Source organism: Archocentrus centrarchus, chromosome 6 (genome assembly GCF_007364275.1).
Source record: "Archocentrus centrarchus isolate MPI-CPG fArcCen1 chromosome 6, fArcCen1, whole genome shotgun sequence".
Taxonomy (NCBI): Eukaryota; Metazoa; Chordata; class Actinopteri; order Cichliformes; family Cichlidae; genus Archocentrus; species Archocentrus centrarchus.
In genome coordinates this window covers 20,062,610-20,084,945 of record NC_044351.1, presented here as the reverse complement: position 1 = coordinate 20,084,945, position 22,336 = coordinate 20,062,610, and the positions used below count along the sequence as shown (strand labels likewise).

The 22,336-nt window shown below is 39.2% G+C and overlaps 1 protein-coding gene across 1 annotated transcript in view; it reads left to right on the top strand.

The window, feature by feature from the left end:
* The window catches only part of rasgrf1 (Ras protein specific guanine nucleotide releasing factor 1), a 29,710-nt gene extending 8,487 nt beyond the window's left edge, over nt 1–21,223 (top strand). The window contains exons 4-27 of the mRNA XM_030732351.1: nt 1,536–1,628; nt 1,709–1,962; nt 5,241–5,320; nt 5,435–5,628; nt 7,643–7,752; nt 8,086–8,204; nt 8,717–8,877; nt 10,373–10,436; nt 10,700–10,842; nt 10,977–11,059; nt 11,144–11,392; nt 12,936–13,306; nt 13,413–13,532; nt 14,886–15,056; nt 15,178–15,284; nt 15,523–15,635; nt 15,741–15,801; nt 16,542–16,645; nt 16,743–16,827; nt 16,914–17,111; nt 17,197–17,276; nt 17,381–17,498; nt 17,597–17,665; nt 18,742–21,223. Of these exons, the coding sequence (XP_030588211.1) occupies nt 1,536–1,628; nt 1,709–1,962; nt 5,241–5,320; nt 5,435–5,628; nt 7,643–7,752; nt 8,086–8,204; nt 8,717–8,877; nt 10,373–10,436; nt 10,700–10,842; nt 10,977–11,059; nt 11,144–11,392; nt 12,936–13,306; nt 13,413–13,532; nt 14,886–15,056; nt 15,178–15,284; nt 15,523–15,635; nt 15,741–15,801; nt 16,542–16,645; nt 16,743–16,827; nt 16,914–17,111; nt 17,197–17,276; nt 17,381–17,498; nt 17,597–17,665; nt 18,742–18,834 (3,240 nt within the window). The 3' untranslated portion in view covers nt 18,835–21,223. The remainder of the gene's footprint in view (nt 1–1,535; nt 1,629–1,708; nt 1,963–5,240; nt 5,321–5,434; nt 5,629–7,642; nt 7,753–8,085; nt 8,205–8,716; nt 8,878–10,372; nt 10,437–10,699; nt 10,843–10,976; nt 11,060–11,143; nt 11,393–12,935; nt 13,307–13,412; nt 13,533–14,885; nt 15,057–15,177; nt 15,285–15,522; nt 15,636–15,740; nt 15,802–16,541; nt 16,646–16,742; nt 16,828–16,913; nt 17,112–17,196; nt 17,277–17,380; nt 17,499–17,596; nt 17,666–18,741) is intronic.
* Nucleotides 21,224–22,336: the final 1,113 nt, after the last annotated feature.

Sequence of the window (22,336 nt, the reverse complement as noted above, 5' to 3'; positions counted from 1 at the left end):
TGTCCCACCTCAAGTCCCTCACAGCCCCCCTTCTGGACCCCCTGCAGTTTGCCTACAGAGCCAACAGGTCTGTGGACGACGCCATCAACCTGACTCTGCACTTCATCCTACAGCATCTGGACTCCCAGGGAACCTACGCCAGGATCCTGTTTGTGGACTTCAGGTCTGCCTTCAACACCATCATCCCTGATCTCCTCCAAGACAAGCTGTCCCAGATGAACGTGCCAGATCCCATCTGCAGGTGGATCACTGACTTCCTGATGAACAGGAAGCAGCATGTGAGGCTGGGGAAGAATGTCTCGGACTCCCGGACCATCAGCACTGGCACTCCTCAGGGCTGTGTCCTCTCTCCTCTGCTCTTCTCCCTGTATACCAACTGCTGCACCTCTGACCACCAGTCTGTCAAGCTTATTAAGTTTGCAGATGACATGACTCTCATCGGACTCATCTCAGACGGGGACGAGTCGGCCTACAGGATGGAGGTCAAACGTCTGGTGTCCTGGTGCAGCCACAATAACCTGGTACTGAACGCCCAGAAGACAGTGGAGATTATAGTGGACTTTAGGAAGCACACAGCCCCTCTACCCTCCATCATCCTGACTGACACCCCCATCACCACAGTGGACTCTTTCGCTTCCTGGGAACTACCATCACCCAGGACCTCAAGTGGGAGCCCACCATCACCTCTGTTGTCAAAAAGGCCCAGCAGAGGATGTACTTCCTGCGGCAGTTGAAGAAATTCAACTTGCCAGCAAGGACCATGGTGCAGTTCTATACTGCCATCATTGAGTCCATCCTCACCTCCTCCATCACTGTGTGGTACGCTGGAGCCACCACTAGGGACAAACAGAGACTACAGCGCGTTGTGCACTCTGCTGAGAAGGTGATTGGCTGTAACCTCCCATCTCTCCAGGACCTGTACAGCTCCAGGACACTGGGGCGTGCAGGTCGGATCACAGCCGACCACTCTCACCCTGGGCACAGACTTTTTGACCCTCTCCCCTCAGGCAGGAGGCTACGGTCCATACGGACCAGAACCTCCCGCCATAAGAACAGTTTCTTCCCCTCTGCTGTTGGACTCATGAACAATTACCCTAAGACTGTTACCACCACCCTCCACAAACGCTGATGACCCTATGTTTATGCACCTGTCTGATTGCACTGATGTACATATTAGTGGAATATAGTTTACATTCTTTTATCTTTTAATAAGTCTCTGCACTGTATATTTTGTAATTTTGTAATATTGTGTTATAGTCATAGCTCTAATATCTCTGTATATTTGCAATTTGTATACTTGTATATTGTCTTATAGTTTTTATACTTATTTGTTTTTTTTCTGTAAGCACGAAGTACCGCAGCAATTTCCTAATGCTGTGAACCTGTTCACCCATATGGCAATAAAACCTTCTGATTCTGATTCTGATTCTGATTCTGATTCAGTCACTTTGTTTACATGCTGTTACAGTAAGTGAGAAGAAGAGGAGTGTGTAAGTGGGAATGACTGGACTTTCTTGTGGTGGCTTCTGTGACAGATTGCTGGGCTGCTCAAAGACAACGAGAAGATCCATGCCAGCCCTGCAGCCGCTCCAACTGACGACGATTCAGAAATTAAGAAGATCAAAAAGGTAAAACAAGCAGTCTGAACTGCTGCCTTCATTTATGTATTGTGCATTTTGAGGTTAACAGTCTGCATGGTCTGTTGCAGGTCCAGAGCTTTCTGCGAGGCTGGATTTGCAGGAGGAAGTGGAAAACCATCATCCAGGATTATATTCGCTCACCTCATGCAGAGAGTATGAGGAAGAGGAACCAGGTGGTGTTCAGCATGTTGGACTCAGAGGCAGAGTACGTCCAGCAGCTTCATATTCTGGTGAACAACTTCTTGAGGCCACTGCGCATGGCTGCCAGCTCTAAGAAGCCACCCATCACCCACGATGATGTCAGCAGCATATTCCTCAACAGGTCAGCTCATCCTGTCCCATAGAGTTCTTCTTTAGATATCCCTTAAGAACATAATCATATTGAAGGTAGAGTGTGATCATAGTAATGTTTTGGAGTGACACTGGGAGCAGAGTCTTGATTTATTTGTATTTTGTGCATTCACAAGGGCACGTGCACATAAGCCTTGAGTCCACAGTGAAATACAGAATATTGGCATCCACTGGAGTCAGTGTTATCAGACACTGCCAATCAGTAAATAGTATAAAACATTAGAATTGATGTATTACCAGGGAAACTGTTTGCATTTAAAGTTTTGTAACAAAAATGTAACAAGTTTATGAATGCGCCAGTGCTTATGCCAGTAGTTCACATTGCATCCGTGGGCTAATAATTAAATTGATTATGATGGGTTGCATCCTGCTATGTAAGCAAATAGGTTACAGGTACACTGTATTGCCAAAAGTATTCATTAATCCATCCAAATCATTGAATTCAGTTATACCAACTACTTCCATGGTCACAAGTGTATTAGATCAAGCTCCTAGGCATGCAGAAAGCTTCTGCAAGCATTTGTGAAAGAATGGGTCACTCTCAGGAGTTCAGTGATTCCAGCATGCAGTGATAGGATGCCACCTGTGCAACAAGTCCAGTCATGAACTTTCCTCACTACTAAATATCCCACAGTCAGCTGTTAGTGGTATCATAACAAAGTGGAAGAGATTGGAAATAACAACAATTCAGCCCTGAAGTGGTAGGCCATGTAAAATCACAGAGCGGGGTCAGCGGATGCTGAGGCGCAGAGTCAGCTTCCACATACCATCAAACCTCATTTGGCCTTCAGATTAGCTCAAGAACAGTGCATAGAGAGCTTCATGGAATGGGTTTCCATGACCAAGCAGCTTACATCACCAAGCGCAATACAAACCGTTGGATGCATTGGAGTAAAGCACCCTGGATTCTAGAGCAGTGGAGACATGTTCTATGGAGTCACGAATCACACTTCTCTGTCTGACAAATCAATGGACCAGTCTGGGTTTGGGAGTTGCCAGGAGAATGGTACTTGTCTAACTGCACTGCCCCAAGTTTGGTGGAGGGGGCATTATGGTGTGAAAGGAATTCTTAATGCTTCAGCATACCAAGACATTTTGGACAACTTCATGCTCTCAACTTTGTGGGAACAGTTTGGGGATGTGTCTGAACTCACAAATCTGCTTCGGGAAGAATGTTCAAAAATTCCCATAAACACACTAAACCTTGTGGAACACCTTCACAGAAGAGTTGAAGCTGTTACATCTGCAAAGGGTGGGCCAACATCATATTAAACCCTATGAATTAAGAATGGGGTTTCAATGAAGTTCATATGCATGTGAAGGCAGATGAGCAATACTTTTGGCAATATAGTGTATGATTTCCATACCATAAATCATACCAAACTTAAAGCATAAGTGTACCAAATAATGGTTTCACCACGAATGCTTGTTAAGTGGAGTAGTTTAATATTATACAGAAATCCAAACACAATGAAAGAATGATCACATACGTGGAAACATAATTATGTCTAATACCTTTAAATTTAATGTTTGGAATGCAGATATATAATTCCTCATGTTTGCTTAAGTGATCAATCAGTGCTGCCAGGCCACAGTTGCAAATAAGAAATTGTTCTTAATGTGTTTGCCTGGTTAAATAAAGTTTTTAAAAAAATAATTGATCTTACATATACATTTTCACAGAAAACCCAGAAATTCATGACAACATACTCTATGTGTCTAAGTAATGATTGATTCTTGGGAAATGTACTGATGAAACTTTCATGGCAAAAAAAAAAATTGATATCAGACCAAAGGCTTTTCTTTCACACCAGCCTCAGCCTAACTCTAGGGCAAACACAGTTTTCACAGAACTCGGCTCGTGTCTATAATTTTGTCTGCACCTGTTTGGTTATTTCTTGGCACCAACCAGTCAGGCTTGTGCTGAGCTGAGAGGAAAGGCACTGCTGAGACACTGGATATGCTGATTAGGCAGCACAGTGCAATTTTGGTCATCATTTTGGCACAAATGTGAATTTGTTAAAATACACTTAGATCACCTCTCATTGCAAATGCAGATGCAGGGCAGTATATGTGGCTTTAGACCTTAAAAAACAGAATGTATTTCATTTCCATTAAATGTAATCATTGAAGCCATAAGCTAGTCTGCTGAATTAGCCTCTAAGGTCAGTTTTTTGGGGGCTTCTGTTGTAGCCAGTGGGTATCTGTCTGCCAGCCATTGTTTACCAATGCAGATTACTTAATTAAAGGCTCAGTAATTGTCAGATGATACTGAGTGGTTTTGGCAAATGCAATTCAATGCAATTCAGTTTTATTTATATAGCACCAAATCACAATAAACAGTCACCTCAAGGCACCTTAAGGTAAGGGTAAGGTAAAAACCCTACAGTAATTACAGAGAAAACCCAACAGTCAAAATGATGCCCTATGAGCAACCACTTGGCAACAGTGGGAAGGAAAAACTCAGTTTTAACAGAAAGAAACCTCTAGCAGGTACTGGTAACTGCAAGTGCCAAAGAAACATCAGTACTGGTATTGCGTTTGATAACTGAGCAGCCTGCAACGTTTACAGTACATGTTAATAATATTATAATAATATGCATATATTATTATACATTATAATAAATTAGTTAGAATTTTTATTTTTTTATTTTTTATTTTTATATAGTATTAATCCTGATAACAAATCCGGTAAAGTATATACCAGATCAACGCGTTGTTTCACCAAGCAATAAAATGCAATGCATCATTTTCGTAACACCCATGTTGTTTTTACATTCTAGTTAAAAGCACATAAACACAAAGGTCACAGTCAGCAGAACAACTTCCCGACTAATAAAATGTGATCAAATAAATATCATGTGTATACTGACTCAGAGCTACACACTGGGCAGTAAAGAGAGGATTGGGCCACTGGACACTATCAATGTGCTAAAAAAAGATATCATAAATGCAAATATAATGATACGTGCAGATTACAGAGGCCGAAGCACCACACCTGGTTTGAGGAAGGGTTATTCCTCTTAAAATTTGGATTATTCATGTTTCCTGCATGCTTGACACACACCTGGCATGGACATCTTTATTCATTTTTTGTACCTACAAACAATATAACAAGACACAAATGGGTCTCTTTTCTTACCTGTTACAGGCTGAAAACCAAACCGCAGGATTATTACTTTAAAATCTTTACTTGTCTGGGATTATTTGCATTGACATATATTTTTTTCGATCTCTACTTTATTTCAGTGAAACGATCATGTTTCTACATCAGATATTTTACCAGGGTCTAAAAGCCAGAATAGCAAGCTGGCCAACATTAGTGCTGGGTAAGAATCATCCTTTTTTTTCTGTCTTTGTTGAATTGATAATGTGCCCATTCAGATGTTTGTCAGAGTGTGCGTGATGAAAGGTGATTAAAAAAAAGTTTGATGTCTCCACAGCTGACCTGTTTGACATCTTGCTGCCCATGCTGAACATCTACCAGGAGTTTGTGAGGAACCACCAGTACAGCCTGCAGATCCTGGCACATTGCAAGCAGAACCGAGACTTTGATAAATTGCTGAAGCAGTATGAGGCTAAGCCAGACTGTGAGGAAAGGACTCTGGAGACCTTCCTTACCTACCCCATGTTCCAGGTTAGGTCGTTTGTCTCACTGATATACACAAGAAATAAAGGCAGGCCCATTTGTTTGCTGCATTGGTGCGGCCCAGAGGCAGATTTTGTTGTTAATTTTGTGTTCTCACAGCTTGAGCCAAGTTCTTCTCTCGATATATAAATATTACCCTTGAGCCATATATTTCACCAACCTAATATTAGATGGCTATTGCTATGCCAATGATGCCCAGCTGCAGTGGTTTACAAAGCAATTGGCCAGTTTGTTTTGTAGTTGTTCAAAGCTGAAAGTCTTTTCAAGGTGCTGCCTGCGATTCAAATGTAAACAAAGGGCCATCATTAAAATTCAAAATGCAAAATTTAAATCTACTCTCGTCCAAAAATAAGGTTTTTTTTTTCTTTATGATATTGACTGTTCTTACATATAATTTACAAAACTGGTATTTTTGTGCTAACATTCACACTTCAATGAACACATCGGACTTGGGGTTCAGTATCTTGCCCAAGGATACTTTTGCATCTAACCTTCCAATTAGCAGGTAACCTACTCTACCTCCTGAGCTACAGCCACCCTGATGCTGGTGATGATCTTAAAAGAATAACAACTGAAATCCTTCATTTACAAAGGGAATCAGACCCTTTTACTCTGATGCTCCAAATTGTAGTCAAGTTCATCCTCTTTGCTTTAATAATCATGGTATTTCACGATAATCATGATATTTATAAAACCTGATTAGTTTTGTAAATAACCTGCAACATTTTGCAGATTAAAATGATTGATACAGTGTAAAAAGGCCGACACCTTTGTTTATAAACTCTCAAAACTAGCACTGCAGGTCAGGACAACAACTGAGCCACGAAATCCAAAGAACTCTCGATAGACTGCCACAATGAAACTTTGTTGAGGCATGGATCAGGGTGAGGCTATAAGCCATTTCTAAGGCCTTGAATGTCTACCAGAAAGCAGAGATTTGTTTGGAACCACAGGACTTTTTCAGAAGTTGGGGCCTTTTTTTAGTGAGGAGGCCAAGAAAGATGATCTTCTGCATAGCATTTGCCAGATGAGGACAAGTTTCTGATCTTGCTTATATAATTCCTACAGTGAAGCACAATGCTGTCAACATGCTCTCAGTAGAAGATTCAAACAAACCAGTCAGAACTGGGAATATTGAATGCAGTCAAATACAGAGCTGGTGCAAGTGACGGGAAAATGGTGCAACAGCTCACCTTTCAGTGTTAGAATGACCTGAAGCAAAGGAGCCAAAACAATACAGGAGTGACATTGGGGCAAGTCTCTGACTGTCCCACAACCCAGAATTCAACCCAATATAACATGTTTAGAAATATCCAGAGATGGTAGTTCATGTGCACTTTCCATCCACTTTGCAGAAACTTGAGAGGGTCACCCAGGAAGAATTGGTGAGATTGCTCACATCCAGGAGGGATTTGTCTTCTCTAAAGCTGTAATGGTTGCCAGACAGTCAATGTGCTATACTGAGTGCCTACAGTAAAGTGTGCAATATATGAAACAGGTCTGGCTTCATTCGGAAGAGGCTGTGGCACTTCATAAAATCTGTGCAACCAAATTTGACTAATTTCCAATTGAGCTAAACCAATATTTCATTAATATTTTCTGGCCTCTTTACTGGACATTGTGGCTCAGACAGAATTTGGCTTCAAAAATGCATATTGTAGCATCACTCATTAATAAAGGAAATACCAGGCATTTGTCTGATTATGTTTTTTGTGTCTGTAAAAATGGTTGTTCTCAGAGCTCACGCTTTAATAATGGCTGCTTTCTGGCAAGGCATGCAGTTTCCCAACAGTCCACTCTGCTGGGGCCTGCTGCAGGCTGTGCTGTGTTGATAATAAATTTTGCTGATGAGTGTAGATTGTGCTCTCCACTGATATTCTTCTCATTATGCTGGCACATGTTTATTCCCGTGTTTGTATGTTTGTGTTGTGCACATTTGTGGTTGCGTGAAAGATCTCGTAAGTGAGCACGACTCTCCTGCTGCTTTCTGTTCTGTCTCTAGATTCCTCGCTACATTCTTACTCTCCATGAACTGCTGGCCCACACACCCCATGAACATGTAGAGAGAAACAGTCTGGACTATGCCAAATCTAAGCTGGAGGAGCTTTCCAGGTATACCTATTCGTTAAGACCAAAACGGGCATAGTATCTCATAAGTGAGAGATGGCATTTTACAAAGGCTTGGTTTGCCTTTGTAAAGCGCTATCTTTATAATTCATATGAATACAAATAATGCATGATGTCTTGAAGCTGTTGCAATTTTTTTATAATAACAAAAAAACATGAAGGGAATATTAACTGTAAATAGACTTTTTACTTGACCGAATATATAGCAAATAAATTTCAGCTCGTGAAGCTTAAGACTTGTTGTGTTTCATTTATAAGCTCTAAATGAGAATGATAAAATATCCCATTTTTTTTTCTTTTTTTCTTTTTTTTTTTTAGAATAATGCACGATGAAGTGAGCGAGACTGAGAACATCAGGAAAAACTTGGCAATAGAGCGCATGATTGTAGAGGGCTGCGAGATTCTCCTTGACACCAGCCAGACGTTTGTAAGACAAGGTAACTCCCATCTTTAAGTGTTGTACTTCGGATCCCAGCGGAAAGCAGAGTCACAACAGAGAGGGATTTCCTGTCCCTCCACATTTCTGACAGCCTGATTCTATGTTGTATTGTGGACTGTGGCACAGGGGTGTTTTTAAAAAAAAGAAAAAGAATCACCCCTTTCTCGCTCTCTCTATGGGTTAACAACACGTTCTCCTCAGTAGGAGAGTTTTTAATTTCCAAGTGTAATTAGACAGGTCTGTGGCAAACTGATGATGAATCTGTAAATGCAAATGCCAAATGTCCCCAACAGGCCATGATGGATTAGAAAAGGCAAAACAGAAATGGTAGCTTATTTAATCTTTAGTATATCCTATAGTTGTACACATAGTCATGTATAGAGGAAGGCATTTATTTAGCTTTTCCACAGATGCCTTGCTCTTTTTCCTTTCCATTTTTATATCTATATATACCTCTCCTTTGCTCCTCCTTCATTATGTTTAGACACACTCTTTTATTCCTATGTACAGGGTCCCTCATACAGGTGCCGATGAGCGAGAAGGGCAAGATCACCCGTGGGCGACTGGGCTCTCTGTCTCTAAAGAAGGAAGGGGAGAGGCAGTGCTTTCTATTCTCCAAGCATTTAATCATCTGCACCAGGGGGTCTGGGGGAAAGCTTCATCTCACCAAGGTGGGCCTGAGCTGCTGAGTTAGCAGTGGAGTTGCTCCTCATTTCCAACATCACAGTCTTACTGCAAAAGTCTGGAATATCTGAGCTAAAATTAATGAACTAACTGACAATAGATGAAATATTCCGATTTAGAAACAACATGGCTTTTATCAGTGAAAATTACCACCGGAGCTTCATGTCCTCACACAAGCCTGTTAGGCTCATTAAAGAGATTAGCCGCTTGGTGTCACTTTGATTTGTATTATGGAAGCAATGTTTGGGATCTAAGACCAAATAGGTTTTCCAAAAACAGGTTTGCATATAGTTACAGTAAAACAAAAAAAAAGAGCCTTTTAGTGGGAGGCTTCAGATATTTTACACAATAATTTGTTAGGTTTTCATGAAACTTAATCCTTCTTGTAATACTGTCTGTGGGTTTTCTGCAATAATCATTCAGAGCCGTTGCTTTTTTATGTATGTAGTTTTCATTTTTTTGTGTTGCCTGCTGAGAGGGAGACACTCAGAGATCAGTTTTCCGTCTGTCTGTCCATCTGTCAGTATCTCAGTAACCGTTCAGCATCTTGACTTCAAAGTTGGAGAATAGATTCAAATGCACACCATCGATGCTTCTACTAAAAATCTCAGTCACCTTGATCTGAAGGTCGAGGTCAGAGGTCAGGTTTTTTGTTGCGTCGCCTGCCGAGAGGCAAGGAGACATTTAGGGATCACTTTTCTGTTGTCCATCTGTCCGTGCCTGTCTGCCCATCATGTTTTCAGTATCTCAGCAACCACACAACATATTGACTTCAAACTGGGAGGACAGATAGACATTAAAGAGCACAACTGCAGAGCACAAGAACCATAACCCTCTTCCCACCATCATGTTGGCACCAGCATGATAATGACCTGCATCATGACTTTGGATGGTGCTTACATTTTAGTTGTTTTCTCATCGTCGCACACTCAGTCTTTGTACAAGAAAATTACAATTACATCAAGAGGTGCACAGAAGTTATTAGAGTCGAACTACAAATTTTCCAATACATTCATGTAATTCATGCATTAATGTTTTAAATATAATCAGACTGATATTGGTTTCTTTCAGTATCTACCTAGAGTAGCATGTGGCAGATTATGAATGAAGTGTAAAAGGTTTATCAGTCTGCACTAAAGTAAACTGATGATCTGCATTACTAGAACTAGAACTTAATATGATAAGCTAATAGAAAATATGTCCTAAACAGCATCAGATGTACATTTCAGAGGACTGAATGTTGTTTGTCAAGCTGAGTTTAAGGACACTTCGCAATTAATTTTTATCCCTTTGAAAAAAACAGAAAGAAAAAAGCATGCTTATTGCCATTATACAGTACATGTTTGAATCATACATATTTTTATGCTGATAGATTCAATTTATAAAATTAGCCAACTAATGGATGTTTTATGTAATAGTGTGCACAATGTAATGTTGTTACATAAAAGAGGAAGCTACATGTGTGCTGTTTGCTGTTTGCAGAATGGAGTAGTTTCACTTATAGACTGCACTCTTGTGGAGGATCCGGAGGGGACAGATGAGGAGTGTGAGTGTTTAAATGTTTTCTTAGCTTGCAGAAATATGCTTAATATGTACTCTGTATCATGTTTTATATAACGGATGAATACTAGAGCATGTTGGTTTTATTAGAACAACTGAAATGTAATAAAGGTCAGTATTGGTGCGCCACTTCTCTTTTGACAGATTTAGCACTGTATAATCACATAATAACATTTTTATGTCTTTACTGCATATTTTAAATGAGATGTATAAAGAAAATGACATAAAGTCTTTGTGTTTGCCCCAAAGCTAAATCAGACAAGAGTGGCCAGGACATGGAACACCTGGACTTCAAGATTGTTGTGGAGCCAAAGGACAGCCAGTCGTTCACAGTCATCCTGGTAGCCTCCTCAAGGCAGGAGAAGTCTGCATGGACTAGTGACATCAGCCAGGCACGTCAACACACATCACAGTCTCCAGCAGTCAGACAAGAAGCTGAGGATGTTGGCTGAAAGCTTGCACATTACAGAACTCACTAACATTTGCTCTGTCCTATTTCTTTACTTCAACTGTGTGTGTCCTGCAGTGCATAGACAACATCCGCTGCAATGGCCTCATGATGAACGCCTTTGAAGACAACTCCAAAGTCACAGTGCCACAGATGATCAAGTAAGTTGTTTCTTTACACGTTTACAAGTCCGTGAAGCTGCTCCTTTTTTTTTTTTTTTAAGATTTTGTCTGTTTTCCAAACAGGTCAGATTCAAGTCTGTACTGCGATGATGTGGACATCCGTTTCAGTAAGATGATGAACTCCTGCAAGGTGCTGCAGATCCGCTATGCCAGCGTTGAGCGTCTGCTCGAGAGACTGACTGATCTCCGTTTCCTTTCAATCGACTTTCTCAACACCTTCCTGCATTCCTATCGTGTATTCACCACTGCCGATGTGGTGCTAGATAAACTCATCACCATCTACAAGAAACCCATCAGTGCCATTCCTGCCCGGTCAGTCACATTACATCTGGACAGACTTGAATGTTGCAAGGTTGTTGACAGCACTTACCAGAGATAAACAAATCTTATCTGAAGTGTGTGGCATCCCTCCAGACCTTGCCATCCCACATAAAGTTGAGATTGATTTATTAGGATGTGAAGCTTTGTTATCCTCTAATCAATGTAACGCACATACAGGAGCAAAACCTTTGGTTTTTACATAGAAGTATAATATATAATTATTTTTAAAAATCTACATATATTTTTTTGTATTACACATAGGGATTAATGAAATTGCATGTGCAAATATGTAAAACACAAGAAAACTATAAAAACATATCTGAACAGTTTGACAAGACAGGTGCTGCATTTAGAAAAAAAAATGCTGCATGTGCCGAAAACACAACCAAATTCAAAGGTAACTTACATGATGCATTTATTTTCTTAAATGCTGAGCTTGTGTTGTAAAATGCATGACAATGCTTTCTCACAGTTAACATGTGTATTACAACTGATTGAAGAGTCACTGACTTTGAAAAGTAGTTGAATCAACATCCAAATATCCATATTTTGACCAAATACACATTTAACTTGTGGGTTGCTGTCTTTGTCCTCCTAAGTGCAAACTAAGTCAATAATGTGCTCCTTTAATCAATTATTTTTCAATGATCTTTTAAACTTGACAGTACTGATTACAGTTATTGTCATTGTATGGTGCAAATTAAAATCTGGTTGTGAATTAGAGCCTGGGTATGAAGAGGGTCAACCATGCATATAGTCCTTAGGGCTTTTTGTTTCTGTGTGTGTACATATGACAGTATTACTTTCTAGACACTGTATGTGACACTGAAACCATTCACTCCATTGATCTCCTGAGCTTTGTGTGTATTTATACAGCTTGTTTTGTTGGTTAAATGGGAGCACAGACTGGTGGCACTGCTGGAAGGCGTCCTCTATGGTGATTCTGTTTCACTGTATGTTCATATTTAGGTGTGTGTTAACTGGTTGAATGCTGTAATGTGGTCCAGTCTTTCCTGTTTACATGGAAGTGTCTCAGCTGTGCTCTGTCACTATATGGCAATCAACCTCAGTGCTGCAGGACCACACCCTCCTGCAAAAGATTTCACTGGGGCTAACTCTCTGTTCTGCAAGCCTAGAGTAAGGGCCCCGCTGTGGGGCTCAGATCAGGGCTCTCTATGTCCACACCCTGCAGTATGCTCTCCCGTGGCACTTCTCATGTCACTGAGAGACACCTACACTTGGCTGTTTGTGTCAGCAGTGGCCATGCGCACTATCACTCGCTGTGCTATTTATGGGAACCTGTGAGGTCGCCAGGAGGCTGGCAGGGAGTGGGAGAGGTTTTCTGAAACACTGCAGTCAGCTGAGACATGGCTGGAAAGAGACTTCTGGTTGCAGGGCTGATTTGGTTTGCATAAATTCTTTAAGAGGTGCTGTTTGTTTAGCTAAGCTCTTAAAACATAGAGGATGCTTAACCAAATAAAGAAGTATGCTATAATATCCTAAAATCTAATGTTTATATCCGCCCCTGATGCAGGTCACTGGAGTTATTCTTTGCCAGCAGTCAAAACAGTAAACTTCTGTATGGTGAGCCACCCAGCTCCCCCAGGGCTAGCAGAAAGTTCTCCTCCCCTCCTCCCCTCGCTATTGCCAAGAATTCATCCCCTAACCGCCGGCGCAAGCTCTCTCTCAATATTCCCATCATCACCGGGGGCAAAGCTCTTGACCTGGCTGCCCTTAGCTGCTCCTCAAATGGCTATGCAAGCATGTACTCCTCCATGTCCCCATTCAGCAAGACCACCTTGGACATCAACAAACTCTACGTGTCCAGCCCAATCACGAGCAAAATCTCTGATGAGGGAGAGGACAGGAAGGAAAAGGTGGACGATACCTCATCATGCAAACAAGGTAGGTGACTTGTAGCCATTTAAAGTAAATGTTCAACTTTGCTGTGCTATAATAATGTTTTTAAATGAGCTTACAACTTACTGGCCTTATGCTTGTTACGATACAGATCTCTCTGTACGAGAAGAAAGTGATAATGATCAAAACCAGAGCGATGAGGGGGATCCAGAAGCTTCTCCAACCAAATCTCCTACTACACCTAAAAATATCAAATGCAAAAACTCCTCAGGTATCTTGTGTCTTAGTCTTATACATTATTTAAAATCAAGTGTCTGATATCCAAGCTTGTATATATCACTGGTAGGTGCTTATATTAAAATTTTCAAATAATGAGATCAGTATGTATACAAATCATACCTGAGTCAAAAGCTTGGGCTTCCACATATTCTAAACACTCTGGTTTAATGTGAGCACATAAACCACACTTACCCACTAAAACCTTCTGTTTAACAGGAACAGCCAATCAGAAGAAAGCTGGCTTAAAGCAAGCACTGAAAATGGCTTGTTTAACACAGAAGAGCAACTGAGGGGCCAAGGCTTTTATTTATCTTATATAAATAAAGGTTATTTTGAGTTTTGAATCATGAAAAGCTACTCTAATAGAGTTCAAGAATGGAGCAAAACAGGTCCTTTTTGATTACACAAACAGACAGATTAAAAAAAAATGCTAAGTTACTCAGAGAAAGAATATTCTGCTGAGAGTAATGGCTTAAGTTGTTTCTTGTTTTGTTTTTTAAGTGATCCACAACAGTTTTTAATAGCTTCTTCCTCAGCACATGTGCCATGTCTTGACCAAATTTTATGAAATTTAGTTGTTTTTGTGTAACTTTGCAGGTAGACAGACGGCACTTAAAAAAAAAAAAGCTTGCAGTTGACAATATTTATGATAGAGCATGTTTTACTGTCTGTTGGAGAAAGATTAATTGTTTTACTCTGTAAATAGGCTATGTTGCAGCCATATTTCTATCCAAACAAAAATATACCACTGTGGAACATAAGTAACATGAAATATCAGTTGTTCGATGGCTATGAATATGTGGGGAAAGCCAAAGCTTGGCTTCAGTAGGTGTTAGGGAAACTTGTGTCATAGCAACTACACCAAGAGCGTGTTTTCCCTGCCGCCCCCAGTAATGAGGCTGTTTCACTGCAGCCAAGATTATCTGTGCCTTTCAAATCTTATGATAAAATTATACAATATGGATTTTTAAAGCAAAGCCTCATGTGGAATATGTGAAATAATTGAAATAGTGATGCTGTGTGTGGGATTTTTAGCAGCCTATGATCCATGTTCCCAGGATTTATACATAGAGGAGTGCAGAGAATCTGCTGATTCCTCTGTTATGTTGATATTTAGTGGCTATATTTAGCTGCAACTATCTTGAATATCAAAGCCTCTTGTAAAGGAAAGTCTGGAGGGAAACTTTTGCACTGGCCTGCAGTGCTCCCTAGTGGAGGTTTGTGAAATAAAACCCAGGCCATCCAGCTTTCTACAGTATGCATGTTCAATAATATTTATAAATATACATTTTCAGCTTTTTGTTAAAAATATGAGTCAAGTTTTTTAAACTGTGCTTGTTTGTAGAGTTTTCCCTGTTTTCCTACAACAACGGCATGGTGATGTCATCATGTCGAGAGCTGGACAACAACCGCAGTGCTCTATCTGCTGCCTCCGCCTTTGCTATTGCTACAGCTGGAGCCAATGAGGGTACCCCTACCAAGGAAAAATATAGACGGATGTCCCTTGCTAGTACAGGTAAATGTACCAATGCAAATGTACTAAGGAAAATGTACTAAAAACTCCACCATCTGTGTTATGGGCAGTTCTCTAAACTTTTATTCTTCCTTGGTGCCTGTCCTTAAATATATTTTTGCAGGTTTTCCAACAGATCAGAGAAATGGAGACAAAGAGTTTGTGATCAGACGAGCAGCAACCAACAGAGTCCTGAATGTGCTACGGCACTGGGTGTCCAAACACTCTCCGGTAAAAAACAATTCCCAGATCATAGTAGAGATGTTAACACTGCATCTTGGAATATTTTGCCATTAACAGAGCAATTAAATAATTAAGGGAAATGATTTGATAAAAACGCATTTGAAAATATAATCTGCACTGAAGAAAACAAATTCAAAGCTAACCTTCTTTTTTCGATTATGATCAACAACATAAAGAAATCTACAGTATTTAATAAGCTCTGTGCATGCTGTCCATGCCTCTCCAGGACTTTGACAGTAACAATGAGCTGAAGACGAAGGTTATTGCCTTCTTGGAGGAAGTGATGCATGACCCTGAGCTGTTGACCCAGGAGAGGAAAGCGGCAGCCAACATCATCAGGTACTGCTGAGTGCTGTTTGAGTGAGAGAGGGATTCAAATGTATTTTATTGGGTCATTAAGCTCTACATCTTTCAGAGCTTGACCTTCATTTTTCTGTCTGTCAGGACTATAACTCAGGAAGATCCCGGTGACAATCAGATCATGATAGAAGACGTGACACAACTGGTGAGTGAAGTCAGAAGCTGCTGTTTGTGGCTCTGTTTGAAGTCAATCCCTTCCTCACTTGGCTGCTCCCATGATAATAGATGCTGAATATTTTTAATCAGTCGTGAGAAGTAAATTTAGCAAATGAGCAATGCATTATGGGATAGTTAGCAGACACGATTCATTAGACTGGAATTTTAAACGTGTGTGAATTTACACATATCTAAATGCAGTACAAGAGTGACTGCTTCATGCTATGAAGTGGTTATAGATACAGGTTAAGGAAATGATTGTGTAATAGAATATATTCATTTTAAAACTGCTGGCTAGAAACACAGTATGGCAGTGTGAGCAATTACTCAGAGACGTAGACATATATAATTTTTACCTGCAGAGGTGAAAAATCAGAAAAGAAATCTGGAAATATCAATATTTCCTTTTTTATCATTTTTGCTGTCCTTCATCACAGACACATTTCTAAATAGTCAATAGCACTTTTCAGTCTAATCAAAAGCAATTCAACAATGTACTTTACAAGCATTTGACTAATTAAAAATGGAAAAGTAAAAAAAGAAAATTAGTGGCTAAGGTGCACCAAAAACCACAGAAATAAGTAAATAAGAAATAAATAGCTCAATGGATAAGTTATTGTCAGTGTTAAAAACAAAAGTCTCTATTAATCAAACTAGTGCAATATCAGATTAACTGATTGGGTCCTGTTTTAATCAACAACGGTTTTTGGACTGTTTTGTGTCTCTCAGATTGGAGGAGGGAAAGCTGAGACCTTTGAGAATCATTCTGCATTGGAAATTGCAGAGCAGCTCACACTGCTGGACCACCTGGTGTTCAAGGTCATTCCATACGAGTAAGTGCCATCACACCTGTGCCAGCACACATGTGGCCAGGAGGCACAAACTTACCAATACATGCTTCATCTTTTTCTTTACTGGTTTGCTTTACAGGGAATTCTTTGGCCAAGGCTGGATGAAGAACGACAAAAATGAGAAGACGCCGTATATCATGAGGACAACAAAGCACTTCAATGATGTATGCAACAGCCAAAAAGACTTCTTACACATATCTTATCCTTGCTATCCAAACATAATACTACTTGTTTCCCTTTATTCTGTCAGATGAGCAACCTTATTGCCACAGAGATCCTCCATTGTGATGATGTGGTCACTCGGGTAGCAGTCATAGAGAAATGGGTAGCTGTGGCTGATATCTGCCGTTGTCTACATAACTACAACGCTGTCCTCGAGATCACCTCATCACTGAACCGCAGCTCCGTTTTCCGCCTCAAAAAGACCTGGCTCAAGGTTTCCAAGCAGGTGCCTGTCTTTATACACATTGCTGTTTCTTCCTGAAGTGCATGGCGTTGTCACTGAATGTGTTCATTATCACCCTCTTTTCTAGACTAAAGCACTGATTGACAAACTGCAGAAACTGGTCTCATCAGAGGGGAGGTTCAAAAACCTCAGAGAGGCTTTGAAGAAGTGAGTTGAGCTCAAGGACATAGTTTCAAACTGGATCTACAAAGCAAACATGCTGCACGAGTGTATGATGAGTGGGTTTTTTTTGTTTTTTTTTAAACTTCTAGTTGTGATCCTCCCTGTGTGCCCTATCTGGGAATGTACCTCACTGACCTGGCTTTCATTGAGGAAGGAACGCCAAACTACACCGAGGACAACTTGGTCAACTTCTCGAAGATGAGGATGGTGAGATGTTAGGTGACCCTTTGTTATGAAAGACTTGCGCTAAGTTTTGTGTCACGTTCAGAAGATGACATCCTGGCTTCCTTGTTTTTTTTTTTCAGATTTCTCACATCATCAGAGAAATCAGACAGTTTCAACAAACAGCATATAAGATTGACTTGCAACCAAAGGTAAAATAATTAATTGCAAAAACCACAGAGCACTGGATCCCAACCTTTCTGACCAGTGACTGCCTGAAGTAGTTAGTTCTAATATATGAGCTGCCTACTGAAATCAGCAGCGGCACCTGATTTAAATTTGGGCTGCCGTTGCCTTCAAGAACCTACACTGCTCCAGCACTCCTGTTACTTTTGGATAGGTCCCTCAAAGTCCTGTTCTAATCACTTGGAAGTCACAGGGAGCCAAATCTTACAATTAGGCTGGGTCATGAGTGAGGATTACTTTTAGATCATGTTGGTGTGGCCAAAAAATGTGTATTTTTAATTTGAACTGAGCACTGACAGTCAACAAATTCAAAGTGCGTGAAACATAAATTTCTCCTGGTCACTTCTGACCTAATGTGTCTTTTTTTTTGGAAATGGACACTGGACTTTTCCACTAAAGAGTGTGATTATACTCAACAAGGTTGGGTCACTATGACATAATAATTTACATTTGGTCTCAGCGCAGGTTTGAGTGTGACGGTGAAGTCATATATGAAAGGCGTTCAGAATGGGACTTCAAAAAAATAGCAGGAGTGTTGGAAGCAGTTTATGGCTGCGTGAGGAATGTGAAGGAATGAGGAATGTGAAGAAAATAATAATAATAATAAGATGTGGTTTTTTTCTTTTTATATGGGCACTCTCTAAGCTCTTTGATAGCACCTTATAAATGCTACGGCTAAGCGCCCTATAACTTTGCAAACTATTTGTAGAAAGCAACCAGTAAGGTGCTGCAATAGCAGCAAAATTACAGGATGTTGGTTTTAATTTTCAAGGTGGACTTACTTAAAAAAGAGAAGCTATGAGTGTTTGCGACCCTTTTAGATATATTGTATAGCACTGCTTTGACTTAACACTGATTATTTTGTGTTCTTGTTTTTTATTATTAAAGTGAATCAAAATTGGGCAAAAATAACTCATTTGTTAACATGGTCCTAATCTACAAGATAGACATACTTGTTTAAACTGTGAAAAGAATAATTAGAATTAAAGTCGATTCCTTAAAGTCCCTAAACTCACTTTTTTTTTTTTTTTTCATATTCTAGGTAGCCCAGTATCTGCTGGACAAAAGCTCTGTTCTGGATGAAGAAAGCATGTATGAAGCCTCACTCAGAATTGAGCCTAAAGTGCCCAACTGATGGGGAAGGCGGCCCACCACATTATTTTCTCTGTTAATATTACACATCAGTTGACACAAACATTGACATTTGTATAGCTGTACATGCTTAAGATATTTGCTCCTTTGTACAGTAGATGTTTAAGGTTGTTTGACAACACAAAACATTTTAGTGTATTTTTTCCCGTGTATATTTTTGGTTTGTTGCCATTTCCACGATGTCACCTCCTTGAAGAATTTTTTTAAAACTTCTTTGAGTACTTCAAGAACAATAATAGAGGTCACTTTAGCTGCATGCAACTGTGTCTTCTATTGTGACCAATGACATTATTTTTGCATCATGCCATACTGTGTCAAATTTGCACTTCGAGCACTCGTGTTGCTGGCTGTTGTTCTCTTGGCTTGAGTTCTATTGATGACTGAAGTTCTCTGCAATCAATGTAGCATTATAAAAAAAAAAAAAAAAAATCTAACTGCATAAAATCAGGTAAAAGAGCACAGAGAATATAATTAAAGATAGAGAACAGTGATCAGTGTAACTGACAGCAAGGTATCCAAGCATGCGTGTCTCTGTGCTTCCCAAACCAAAAGAAGAGGGATTTGTTTCTTCATTTCTAAAGACAGGGGTTCCCAACTGTTTTTGTACCACTCTGACTGTTTTCAAGCAGTGTAACTGTGGACCAGTTCAATATGGCTAGCCAGATATGAGAGGGAACAGATGGTAAAAAATTTCTTGTTGATTTATTTGCTGAATACTGAATAAATGGTAGAACAGCTCAACTCTTGGAGCTAAATGCTAAAATTAGCATGCTGTACTTACAATGCTAACTGAATAACAAGCTCACCGTCTTAGTTAAGCTTGTTTGCATGCTCACATTTTCTAATTATCACTAAACCTATAGTTAAAGCTTATGTGAATGCAAAAATCAATCAAGTATTGAAGAAAATTTAAAATACTGATCTAAAAGTTGGAAAGCTAGGGGACCAGAGTTATTACAGTATATCCTCTGCATCTGATTAGACATTACCATCCACTGATGTGCCAAAGTTGTCAAAGTATGTCAGTCTGCGCAACAAAAATCAATCTCTTGTTGCTAGAACCATTAGCTCAAGTTACATATTTGTAAAGAACATCTAAAAATTACAAAAAGTGGAAACGTATAGACCAAACAGGACATGTTGTGAAGACACAGTCTATACAAACTTAATTGTCTGTAGAATTTATTTTTCTTTTTGCCAAGTATAAAATATACTAAGGCTGGTAATGGTCCACAGTTCATAGGCTGGGAACCTCTTCTTTAAGTTAAGTTTTGATGTACAATAATCCACTCAGTTGGCACACAAGTTGCCTAAAATCTGTTAAGTTCACTTTATAGACTGAGCTATAAGCTTTGTAACAACACACAGTGTTAAAGGAGGGTTACATCTTTTAGACCGGTGTGATTTAAGGTGATTGATTTGTCATCAGATTTTTTTTTTTTTTTGTTACACTGAAAGTACACCAGTGCGGTACAAAGAGATTCCCCCTTTTGCTTGAATTTTTTTTGGTGATATGTTAAATTTAAACTTATGAAAAAAGATCACAGGTGGTGGTTAAGTGTTGTACCTTCAGGTTTGGGTTCTACTTCTGTAGAGTAAAAGTTTGTTGCTCTTCTGTAATCAAAAGACAATCTGTCCCTTTTGCTGTTCCAGTGATTGTGGAACGTGACTGTATATCACTCTGTTATATGCATTGCTGTTAAAAACTATGATAAAATGTATGTGAATGACCTCTGCCTGCAGCATTCAAACACTATTTTTGTAGTAGTATAAGAGAGAGTGACCTGCTCTTTATATGAACATGGGAAAGTATTTTGTACTTTGTTGTTAATTCACTTCACTGAGATGTGCTGTACATTTTGTACATGCAACCTGGCATATTTCTCAATGTGGAACAGTGTAATCCTTTCAAAAACAAATTATATCTCAAGCTTAACACAAAATGCTACAACAGTGTGGTCTTGAAACCATAACTTAGAAGTAGGAGAACAATTCAAAGTGTTTTGCATTTATACTGTAATCCTGTCTATAACCATTTCTGTTAGCAGGAATATAGTAATGTAGTGCTTATTCTGTGAATATTTGTATGTATTTTTACTATGTATGTACAGTACACTTTTGAAGCTAATGTGGTAGGCATGCAACACCTTCACAGACAGAATAATACTATATACTTATACTGTATACACTTATAAATGCACATACTCTTATAAGGTATATAAACAAATAAACATTTTGCTGTAAGCAATACCTAATGGTATGAAAATTATCTTTCAACCCTCATGTTTCCACAGCTTAAGAAATATTCCCAGTTTTGTAAGGAAAAAAAAGATTAAGATGAAGAAGATAACAACAAATAAACAAAAATATGTTTCCCAGTTACCTCTTGATAATAAATTCATTTTATCTCAGGGGCATTTTGTCTCAAGTGTTTTTGTAGATCTTGTATCAGTTGACATGTTCATCTAATATGATGAAATAAAATACAGTCTGAAAGTATTTAGCTTCATAAGCAGCTCTCTGTCCTAGCAAGCAACAGTGTGCAGTTACCTACAATAATAAACTGAAGAAAAATCCAGATTTAATAATAAAAAAAAATACTAATGATAATAATTACAGTTTACAACCTAAACATTTGCGGCATGCAATCAAATACTGAAATATGTTTGAATAAATGCTTAAATCCAAATTACAATCACATTGTAAGTTTTGTAACAGGGGACCAGCTTAGTTCTTGGTCTAAATCTAGTAATCGCAGTTAGGGTTTCTTCTCTGTGTCACTCTAACACTTTATGCATATGTTAGTATTTGATTTTTTTGTTTTCTTTTGATTAACCTGCTCTGGGCCAAAAAACTGCCATTGAGCCTTTATTAAGCAGAGCGTAACTACAGCGTGAGGTTAAATTAAATTATATTTTGACACTGGGACCTCATTTAATTTACTAACAGCTGAGGTAAACAGCAGACTGACATCCTAAACTCACTACAGATGAAAGGAGTTGTTTGTCTTAAAGCAGTCACCAAGGCATTGATTATGCACTTGAATTGGAAGGGGTAAGAAAACAGACTTCGGATGACTGCAATCTGCTGACATCTAGTGGTGAGAGTTTACACACTGTGCCTTTAATCTTACTGGAAAATTTATACTTCAAGTCATAGACTTCGGGCTCAAATAATTATTTCACCAAAACATACCCTTATCTCTACATTAAGTTTTACTCTTAAAATATTAAAATACAGATTAAAAATTTCACACAATGATTAAATGTAATACATGGTACAGCAATCTAAGAATTTGTTCAGATGGTGATTGCACAGTTTGCAGGAGGTGGGCCCATCAAATGAATTAAAGCATTGTCAAATGATAGATTTAAATTCTGAATTAACTTTTAGACTTCCTGGATTTTCAAATCATGTTTCATAAAATGCTTTCTAAAATGGGGCTAAATATTACTAACAAACAGTTATATACATTTTTTTTTTCT